The sequence below is a fragment of the Sorex araneus genome, chromosome 5 (assembly GCF_027595985.1).
Source record: "Sorex araneus isolate mSorAra2 chromosome 5, mSorAra2.pri, whole genome shotgun sequence".
Taxonomy (NCBI): Eukaryota; Metazoa; Chordata; class Mammalia; order Eulipotyphla; family Soricidae; genus Sorex; species Sorex araneus.
This window is the reverse complement of record NC_073306.1, coordinates 90,229,870-90,241,106: the sequence shown is the minus strand read 5'-3', so window position 1 is coordinate 90,241,106 and position 11,237 is coordinate 90,229,870. Positions and strand designations below refer to the sequence as shown.

Here is an 11,237-nt window from a genome sequence, read left to right as displayed (position 1 = left end):
TGGGGGGCTGGAGCGATAGCACAGCGGGTAGGGCGTTTGCCTTGCACACGACCGACCCGGGTTCAATTCCCAGCATCCCATATGGTCCCCTGAGCACCGCCAGGGATAATTCCTAAGTGCAGAGCCAGGAGTAACCCTTGTGCAGAGCCAGGTGTGACCCAAAAAGCAAAAAAAAAAAAAAAAAAAAAGCTATTGGCCTGGGACTCTCCTGGGGAGTAGGTATTATTTTCAGATTGGAGCAAACATTTGTATCACAACTTTTCTTTTCTGTGTGTGGTTCCAGAAGAGGACTCTTTTTTTTTTTCCTTGGCTTTTTGGGTCACACCCGGCAATGCTCAAGGGCTATACTCCTGGCTCTGCACTGTGCAGTTCCTCCTGTCGGTGCTGGGGGACCAACTGGGATGCCAGGGATCGAACTACGGTCAGCTGCGTGTAAAGCAAGCGCCCTGCCCACTGTGCTATCGATCGGGTCCCAAAAGAGGGCATTTTAGATTCCAGGAATGTCGGTCTCGGGGTGAGGGCCGAGATGGATTCATCTGGGTAAAACCCTACACCGCAGGCTGATCTGTGGGGACAAAAGTGGCGAAAGGCGGCGCTGGGTGTTCTAAGGGAACTGCAAACTCCCCTCTCAAGCAGGAAGCGCCTGCGGGCAATCCTGGCCCATTCAGGAGTTGGGCAACTTCCAAGAGCCCCGACAACACCCGTCCGTCCAGGGGGGCACAAGGACCACACTTTGGGCGCAGGAGCAGGTCCTGGGTCGGCGGCACGGGCAAAAAAGGGAGCGGGGAGGTCGGGTCGGTTCTCCTCTTACAGTGCTCTGCGGCTGGTCCCCAGCCCAAAGACTCGGCCGAGACGACTCCGAGAAAATGTCCTACCCTCGGGACAGGTGCCGGGAAGTCTCACAGAGGAAGATCTAAGGGGCTTTCTGGTCAGCGGGAAGCTGCAGGCAGAAATTCCCGCGCGGGGAGTGACTTTTTGAGGGGAATCCCCAATTCCTCGCTCCCACTAAACCCGACTGTGGGCCTTCGGGGAAGAGCGCTCGGGGCCAGGAAGCCAGTCGTGCGCTTTCCCACTCTCACGCCAGAAAGGCGGCGGCGACTGCAGCCCGCGGCCCCGCCAGCCCCCGCCGAAACCCAGCGGCCGCGCTCCGGGACTTCCGCCTCCGTCGGCGACCGCCCCCCGCCTCTGGGCGAGAGCCAGCCGTTTAGGCGGCGAGGCGTTTCCGGAAGTGTCGTGCGCCGGATATCCGGTTCCTCCGGGCGCCCGGGGAGTCGAGCTAGAGGGCCGCCGCCCAAGCCGTAGTCGCGGAACCTGAAGCTCGTCGAGCGGCCGTGTCCGCGGGGTGTGAGCGAGCCCGGGCCCGGTCCCCTCTCTCGCCGCCGCCATGGGCTGCACGTTGAGCGCCGAAGACAAGGCGGCGGTGGAGCGGAGCAAGATGATCGACCGCAACCTGCGAGAGGACGGGGAGAAGGCGGCCAAGGAAGTGAAGCTGCTGCTGCTCGGTGAGGGGCTGGGGAGGGGCTGGCGGGACGCCGGGGACGGCGTGGGCACTTGGGCGGCCGGAGCCCGGGCCGAGCCGAAAGGACACCTCGGGCTCCGGAGGGCGTGTCGGGCGGGGGGCGGGATGTCAGGGGCGGCCGGCGCGCTGAGGGGGTGGGGCTGGGGGCGACCGGGGACCGGGTGAAGGGTCGCTGGAAGGCCTGGCTGCGGGGAGGGTTTGCTCGGGGCGCGCGGCTGTCCGTCCGTCCGTCAGCCAGCTCCGGGCGCTGGACCCATGAGGGGGCGGGGGCCGAGTCGCCCGTCTCGCCGCGCCCGGGTCGTTGGCTCCAGAGGGGGCATCCCGGGAGCCTAGGCGGCGGCGATTCCGAGTTAGACGTTTTCAGAGAGCAGGACGAGCCGGGGTGCAGAGATTGTCGATTAATTGCCTCTCTGTTTTTTTTTTTTTAACTTTTTTTGGGCCACGCCCCGCAGTCTTCGGGGGCGTGTTCCTGTTCCGCGCGCGGGAAGTCCCTCGTGGCGGGGCTCGGGGGAGGCCGTCTGTCGTGCTGGCCCTCGACCCCGGGCCGGCCACGTGCGCGGCCAGCACCGCCTGCTATCGCTCCAGCCCTCCTACCCCGATCGGGGGGCCGGGATGCGGGCCTGCCCCCTCGGGTTTCCGTTCTCGCGCGGTGTTGGAGCGCCTTTCCGTGCTTGCGTTTAGGACGGGGGAGAGCCACGGTGCGAATCGAGGGGACGCGGGGCCCGGCCCGCTGGGACTGGGCAGAAGCGGCAGCTGGCTGTCGTCAGCGGCTGGAGCTGCTGGGAAGGCCCGGGCACGGTGATTGCGTGGGAACCGAGCTATCCCAGGGCAGGCCAGGGAATTGGGCGTGTCTGCCCGATCGCGGTGGCAGTTGCTGTTCTCTCCCTTCAAAAGGAAAGCTGTTGGCCTACAGGAGCGTCTCTTGAACTGATACTCTTTTGAATGGGACTTCTTATCTACAGTCGATACGTTTTTTTCCAGCAGGACTAATTTGAAATTTTTTGAGACTTAGTAAATGGTAATTCCAAGGCATTCCCTTATTAATAAGGCAAGCCCCAGAGCTCCCACTATTGTAGGTTTTTCTAGGAACCTTTTAGGAAATAGTGAAGAGGGGTGATGGTTTCTGTAAGTCAAGGAACTTTTCAAAGCCATTGATTTTTGAGAAAAAGGAGTAGCTTTGAGGAAAGTATCAAATTTTCTTGACATAATCAATAACCCAAGGCTTCAGAGGACAGAAAAATGCATCACGGTAATGATCCAGGGTACTCATGGATGTACTGCTCACCCTCTGCTAGTCTTTTCCGGTTAACATGCTTGCTTGTTAGTAGCTTGGACTGAGTTGCCTTGGTAACTGAATAGAGGGGAAGTTAAAGCTATCACTAGAGGCTGGAGTGTAAGCTTTCAGCTTGAGTACTTGATCTTTTCAGGAGGCATCAGTTCAAACTGCAGGTCTGAGCTGCCTCTCTCCATAGCAGGTGTTGTGAGGAAAGGAGGCCTGGGCCTTTACTTGGTGTTCCTGAAAAATTTGCTGTAAATTAGCATGAGCCAGCTAATGTTTGTCATGCTCTTGGTGCCTCTAAGAGTTTACTGTCAACCACAACACTCTGGCAATAGCATTTTCTTGATTGGTTTTAAAAGTTAAATTGTATTCTTATCTTTGGTGAATGTTTTTATTAACTTTGACCAGAGAGATTCCCTTAGGACATTAGATTATTGTAATACAGTTGTAAATTCTGAGGCTTTCTTCCAAATGGCAGGATTTGGCAGCTGAACTGGTTCAAATGACTAGAAAAATCTTTACCCAGGACTTTATAAATAGTGCCTTTAATTAAATACAAATTAAACATGATGACTTAGGAAACTTGAAAAGCTTTCTTTAAAAATGAAAGTACTAAAACATTTGCTTTTGATTTGCCAATTTCATTCCTTTTTTTAAAAAAAAGTTTTTATATTTGTAAGCAAGTTCAGCTAACCAAATTGAAATAACTTGCATAGATACTCTTGAATCATGCTTGAACCATGTTATAGTATGTATATGAAATTATCTTAACTGCTGTTTATATCCAGAAAATGCCTCATTGATGTAGTCATGTGTCACAGATTATATTCTAAGAAACCTGTTATTAGGCGATTGTGGTGGTTGTATGAAAGTCCCAGAGTGTCATCACACAGACCTGGATGATCCAGCTTACACTAGACCTCAGCTTTGGAGTGTAGCCAGTTGGGGCCACCTCCTGTATCCTGCCTGTTGACTAAAACATCACCAGGACTATAGAACCAAAGTCATTCTTACTTTCTAACTGTGAGACTGTTGAATTTAGTTTAAGCTGAGGTTTATCTACTTATCCCCCTTTCTCCTGGCATATGATAGGTGTTCATAAAATTTTATCATATTAACACAGTGATTCACAATGTAGACTCAGAAATCATACTTTCAAATTACAATTCCCATTTGCCTTCTGGAACTAATCTTTATGAAGTTATTTCCTTAATTTCTCGCTGCCTCAGTTTCTTCATCCTCCGAATGGAAAAGAATAGAGGTACTTCATAAGCATGATTATGAGGATTAAATATGATAATAAAAAGTAAAACATTCTGGCAAGGACTTTTAACTAAGTGATTATTAGCAAATTGTTACTAAATAAAAAAAAATATGTTACAGGGGCTGGAGCGATAGCACAGTGGATAAGGCATTTGCCAGGAGTGGTTTCTGAGTGCAGAGCCAGGAGTAACCCCTATGCGTCGCCAGGTGTGGCCCCCCCCCAAAAAAAAATAAATGTTACAGATTTTGGGTGCTATAAGAGGTTAGTATGGACTGAAATAGTTAAGGAAGAGTATGAATTACAATTTTTTGGTTATTGTTGCTTTGAATTTCTTTTGTTTTAGATGTGTTATTAGGAAAATCTGGATATGCCAAATCCATAATGAATTATTATATAGAAAGGCAAAGGTATGTTATGCAGTGTTTTCTGACCAGAGTGGTGTATAGGTATGCGATTATTTTGTAATTTTTAAATGCTAGATTGATTGTTCACATTTAAGTATCTGCATATTATTGACTACATGCTATAATTTATACTGTACATAGTATAAATATATATTATAAATGTACTATCATTTTAACCTCCCCACATGATATTCTTTTTTGTGTTTGTGTTGAGTTTTTAGGCCATACCCAGAGGTGCTGGTCAGAGGGGGTCCAGGTGGTATGAGGAATTGAACCTGAGCCTCTGGCATATAGAGCATGCACTCTTCGCCCTTTGAGTTATTTTCCTGGCCCGATGATATTCTTCACAATGTTTTCCATTTGGGGGATATATAGGATTCATTGTTAAATATTTTCTCAGGACCCATCTGTGCAAAATTGTGCATGTGGGAGGTGAATAGGCAGAGGTTTTGAATCAGCCATTAAAGGAAAGAAACCTTGCCCTTTAGGCTGTGAAAAGCCTGCATGCAATTCCAGCCTTTAATTTCACAGGCCCCTGCTGCCACCTGTGTGGGAAAGACCAGGTTAGTTACCCACTGCGATTTTGGAAACTAGGACCAAGTGACCCATCTAAACACAAATTATTGGATGAGCGTTATCTCTTAATTCATAAAGGTTTATTCCTAGAGTGGTTACTGTCTCAGAGAGAATAATCTCAAATTCAAAACACTCACTTTCTTGTTCTGCTGGGATATTAGGAATTGTCATATGTCCATCTGAGAGGAATGACTTGACCACATTTTTTCCTCTTTTGAGAATATACTGCCTGTACCAGCCAGCTGCATTCATGTAAACTGGACTTGGTGCTGGGTCAGATGGAAATGCTGCTGATCAGAACGTTCTGTTAATTACTTTTTCCTGGCAGCCCTCAGGTTTAAACTTTGAAAAATAGTTTTCTTCCTTCAGGCAGCAGTATTATTTTAATTTTAATTTTTAATTTTTTATTTTTTGCTTTTTGGGTCACACCTGGCGATGCTCAGGGGTTACTCCTGGCTCTGCACTCAGGAATTACTCCGGGCGGTGCTGGGGGACCATATGGGATGCTGGGAATCAACCCGGGTCGGCCGCGTGCAAGGCAAACGCCCTACCTGCTGTGCTATGGCTCCAGCCCCAGGCAGCAGTATTATTTTAATCATCATATCTTTACATGAGCCAAAAGTTAAGAAAAAGAACATGAAAAGTAGAAATTGGAGCCTGGGAAATAGTTAAGTGTTCCAGGGTGCAGGTTTTGCATGCTTGGGACCTTCCTGGTACACATATCCTTACCACAAGCCCTTAAACCCCCAAGTATCTCTGGGTGTGATCCAGGTGGTTCATGTCACTCCAGAGCTAGAGTGGCAATCGTTGAACTCTGGCATTGAATGGTCCGGCTGAATGTTGCCAGGAATATTCCCCAACCATCCTAGACACTGCCTGGGAGCCCTCCCCTCCCTTTCCTCCCTGCACCCAAAAAAGAAAATTGAAAAGAAATTGAGATTGTCAGAGCTGGAACTATAGTACAGCAAGTAGGGAAGTTGTCTTGCACATGGCCAACCCAGGTTTGATTCGTGGCATACCCTGGTCCCCTGAGCACCACCAGGAATGAGCGATCCTTGAACACAGGGCAAGGTAATAAACCCTGAGTATTGCTGGATGTAGTCCCCCCCCAAAAAAAAAGAAAGAAAGAAATTGAGGGGCCGGGGAGCCTGGTAGGATGCTTGCTTTGCACGCAGCTGACCTGGGCCCGATCCCCACCATCCCACATGGACTCCCGAGCACCGCCAGGAGTAATTTCTGAGTGCAGAGCCAGGAGTAATTTCTGAGCATGGTTAGGTGTGACCAGAAAACAAAAACAAAAACAAAAAAAGAGAGAGAGAGAAAAATAAAAGGAGAAGAAATTGACATTGCCGAATAGATTTTTTTTTTTCCAGCACTTACTATTCTTTGTGTCTTTTCTTTTTGGGTCACACCCAGCGATGCTCATGGGTTACTCCTGGCTCTGCACTCAGGAATTACTCCTGGTGGTGCTCAGGGGACCATATGGGATGCTGGGAATCGAACCCCGGTTGGCCATGTGCAAGGCAAATGCCCTACCTGCTGTGCTATCACTCCAGCCCCCTCTTTGTGTCTTTTCAATTTTTCTGTCTTGCTTTGTTTTGGGAACACACTATATGGTGCTCACGAGGTGACTCCTGGCTCGTCTTCAGCCTTGACCCTGGCAGACTTGGGATTCATATCGGATGCCGATAATCAGGCCAGGTCAGTCATGTGCAAGGCAGGCACCCAACTCACTGTGCCCTACTTGTACTATCACTCTGGCCCCTCTTTTCAAACTTGAATGTATTTACCACTTTTGCAGTCAGAAAACCTGATCCTTTTCAGGAGTGATATGCTAATTCTATTTTTGTTTGTTTGATTTTGGCCACACCCAGCCATCCTCAGGAGGCTGTACATTAGATCAGCTGCCAGGTAAGCAAGCGCTTCTACTTGCAGTGTGCTAATTCTGTATTAGACAGCACTGACCATAGAGTGCCTGTTTAGTATTTATTGGATTTGACAAAGCATGTAGTCTTTTAGTCAAGGCTGCCAACTGTTTTTCTTCAAAAAGTTGTTTTGAAATTTTGAGCTACACCGGGTAGTTCTGGGGGCTTACTCCTGGCACTGTGCTTAGGGATCACTCCTGGTGGGGCTAGTGGACTATATGGGGTGTCAGGATTGAACCAGGGTCAGCTGTGTGCAAGGCAAGTGCCTTACCTGCTGTGCTATAACTCCAGCCCTCAGAAAATTCAGCAGCCTTTTGAACTTTTGCACTATTAGAAAAAAGTCTTAATAAAGAAAAAAAAAAGAAAAAAAAAAGTCTTAGTTTAGGGATAGTAAACTCTGGTGGAACCCAGAGCACTGCCCTCTACTCTGTCGTGCCTTCCTGTGCAGGCACTTACTTTACAAATCTAAAGACTAGATCCTCGTGAGCCCGTTTCTAAGATCATGTTCAAGTTGAACAAATCTAGGCTATTTATTTGGTTCATGTCATGTATATTATTTTCTACTACATAATAATATCAGGACATGGAAAATAGGATATTTCATTTATACAGAGTGCTGTGTGGTATGAAGACTAGAAAATTAATGTGATCCTTACACAATGTTATTCAGTTCATGCATCTTGAATTACAGAAATGATGCAGATAATTGCTAAGTAACAGGATAGCTGCATAGATAAAGTTCTAAAGAAAACTCTTAACTTGCTGAACACGTAAAAAGAATTATCCCAAAATGAACACAGTTAAAACTAGAAATCAAGTACTAGAGTGTTTCTATGTTCTCTTCAACATTTCCATTATCACTATGAATAGTGGCTTTCATGTTTTTAACTATCTAAACGGTTTATGTTAATTTAAATTAAAAACTGTATAAAAATAATGCTCTTTGTAACTTGTAACAAGCAAAGAACCTCTGAAATTGGACCTCAGTGTGCAGAATAAAGAAAGTGAAGCTAGATCTTGAGGACTGCTCCAATGGCCAAGTTCGTGCTTAGCATGTAGGCAACTGGGTTCAATCCCTGGTACCACATGGGTTCCTGTGCACCTCCAGGAGTGACCCCTGAGTAGAGGGGTCACTGGTAGTCTCCAAGCACTTTCATGTATGGCTCCAAAAGCAAAGCAAGAAAATAAAGTTCAGAAATTAGGACTGACTTTCCATTTTTCAATCTTTCGACTCTTTTATATATTTTATTAGTACTATTAGTACTAGTCTGCCCAAAAAAATTAAACAAATTTAGCATCCACTGCCTTAGAGAGACTTTGAGAACATTATTTTAATTTTTGTTCTCAACTGCTAATATTATTATCCCTCTTGAGTACTTTTAAGCACTTTTCCTACTCCTTTTCCCATGACACGTGTCCCCTCCCAAATAAAACAAAAGTAAATATAAGAAAAAAAATAGCACATATTGGGCCCAAGTGCTAGTACAGAGGGTAGGTAGGGTACTTTCCTTCCAGGCAGTAGACCTGGGTTCAATTCCTAGTACTGCATATGGTTATCTGGGCCCTGCAAGAGTTGATTCTTGAGCACAGAGCCAGGAATAAGGCCTGAGCACTGCCAGGTGTGGCCAAAACAAACAAACAAAAATCCAGCAGCACACAAAGCTAAAATTTGAGAATTCTGCTTTGCCAAACGTTTTCACATATTCCCTAACAAAAACATCAAAGCAAAAGTAACCTGTTTCTCTCTTCCCTTAACTTCAGACAATTTTCTGGTGCATTGAATAGCCAGTTGGTCAAGGATTCCTTGGAGGAGCTCCAGATAACCTGAGCATTGCTTGGGAAGCATCACCCTCCTCAAAAAAAAAAAGCATTAAAAAAATTGGGGGCCACACCCAGCAGTGCTCAGAGCTTAATTCTGGTGGAGCTTAGGGGACCATATGGGATTCTGGGGATCGAACCCAGGTTAGTCACATGCAAGGCAAGTGTAATACTGCCAGCTGTATTATCATTCCAGCCTTAAAAAGATTTAGAATGACTTCTCCTTAATGAAACTTCCCCCATTTAATGAGTTAGAACATATTTATTACCATTATTATTATTACTTAGTTTGGAGACCACATCATGTCAGACCACATCTGACCAGTAACGTCTCCATTGTGAGATGGGTAGCTTGCCAGGCTCTGCCGTGTGGGTTGGATACTCTTGGTAGCTTGCTGGGCTCTCTGAGAGGGATGGAGGAATCAAACCCGGGTCGGCCACATGCAAGGCAAACGCCCTACCCGCTGTACTATCGCTCCAGTCCGATTTATAAGTAAACAGTGGTGATATATATATGACTTGTGATTATGGTAGCCAGTTTTGGAAGGAAAAAGACATAAGAAAAATCCTCTTTGAAATGGTGACATTTGCGGTGCACCTTAAAAGAAATAATAGTTAAGTATAAAAACTCAAATTTGGGAGAGCTGATAGATTTGCCTGGAATAAAGAGTGGATATAGAACAGTAATAGGAGACAAGAATGGTGTGCAGAAAACTTGGAGCATTAAGGGTTTTGTATATATCATGCATCTATTTTAGTAGTTGATGCATAATAAAATAAGCTACATTTTATTATAGATAGACCAAAAGCTAGAGATAAATTATGGAGGAAGTAATGTTAGAGACTTTATAGTCTTCCTGTTACTAATTGTCTTTTATTTGCAATACTGCTACTCATTCATGCTGTGACAGAAGTAAAGACATTAGTAGAAGTTAAATATACATATGTGGGGGGGAGGGCACACCTGGCAGTGCTCAGGGCTTAATTGTGGCTCTGTGCCCTGGGATCACTTTGAGAGGGATTAGGGACTATATATGGTGGTATTGAATTCGGGTCAGCCATATCCCAGACACGTGTTTTACCTATTATATATACAGAGCCCCAACCCATTTATTTCTTTTAAGGTTTTGATTTCACAGCATTAGTGAGACATGTATTAGGCATGTAGTAAAGTGCTGTATGTGTCCATCAGTGATTGAGAGACATAAGTATGATGTGATCTCCTTCGTCCCTTATGATTCCCTGAATTCTGCCAGGAGTGATCTCTGAGCACTGCTGGGTGTGGCCCATAAACCTAAAAATAAAATAAAACAGCTATTCGAAAAAATTTTTTTTGAATGGAGATGGCAGAGCTCACTGGATTTTACCTAATGGCTGCTGTGCCCTGTGGCCATTGTATTGCTGTAGTATATGGTCATAAGGAGCCAAGTTTTGTACTAACCAGTACTCAGTACTCAGCTCTTGCATACTTTTCCCTATTATATCTTACTCCAGTGATTTTGGCACTCAAGTCAGAATTTTGTACCTAGAGTGTCAATGATTATTTTATTGACAATTCTTTTTCTATCCTGAAGGCCTCTTGTTATATTTTTACTTATAAAAATTTGAGGTAAATGGAATTTTTGTTTGGGGGCAACATCTGGTGATGCTTAGGGCTACTTCTGGCTTTGCACTATGAAATTACTTGTGAAGGTGCTTGGGGGACCCTTTGAGATGCTGGGGATTGAACCCAGGTCAGCTGCATGCAAGGCAAGTGTCCTACCCGCTGTATTATCTCCATCCCAAGTTATAGGGATCTTAATGGATAAAATTTAGCATTACAGTTGCCTTAAGGGGTTGTCTTCACATATGTATATAATTATTTGGGCTAAGTATAGTCTTTGTGTGCATGTGTTTGCATAAATGCTATTCAAGGCATATATTTGCTTCTCTAAAATATAACTGTAGTTAGAACGTTTGATTTGGGGGTTGGAGGTGTGGCTCTGTAATAGAAACCTGATGTATATGTATGATGGAGAGTCGAGAGAGTATACAGTAGACAAGGTACTTTCATTGCTTGCCACTGACCCAGGTTTGATCCCAGACACCATATGGTCCCCTAAGCACTGCCAGGAGTGATCTCTGAGCACAGAACCAGGTGTAATCCCTGAGCACAGCAGGATGTGGCCCCAAACAAAATGTGTGACAAGGTTTGATTTCAGACACTTCTGGTCCCCCGGCTCTGCCAGGAGTGACCCCCAAGTGTCACGTGTATAACCCAAAAATGTTTGATTTATGTTGGCCATGTATCTACGGGTATTATATTTTGCTTTTTTTCCCTTTGCTTTTTGGATCACACCCAGTGATGCACAGGGGTTACTCCTGGCTCTGCACTCAGGAATCACCCCTGGCCGTGCTCAGGGGACCATATGGGATGCTGGGATTCGAACCTGGGTTGGCCGTGTGCAAGGCA

General features: G+C 45.9%; 1 protein-coding gene across 1 annotated transcript in view; it reads left to right on the top strand.

Moving 5' to 3' along the window:
• Window positions 1–776: 776 nt before the first annotated feature.
• Window positions 777–11,237, top strand: part of GNAI3 (G protein subunit alpha i3) — a 39,737-nt gene continuing 29,276 nt past the window's right edge. Inside the window, exon 1 of the mRNA XM_004620058.2 lies at window positions 777–1,502. Within this exon, the coding sequence (XP_004620115.1) occupies window positions 1,385–1,502 (118 nt within the window). The 5' untranslated portion in view covers window positions 777–1,384. The remainder of the gene's footprint in view (window positions 1,503–11,237) is intronic.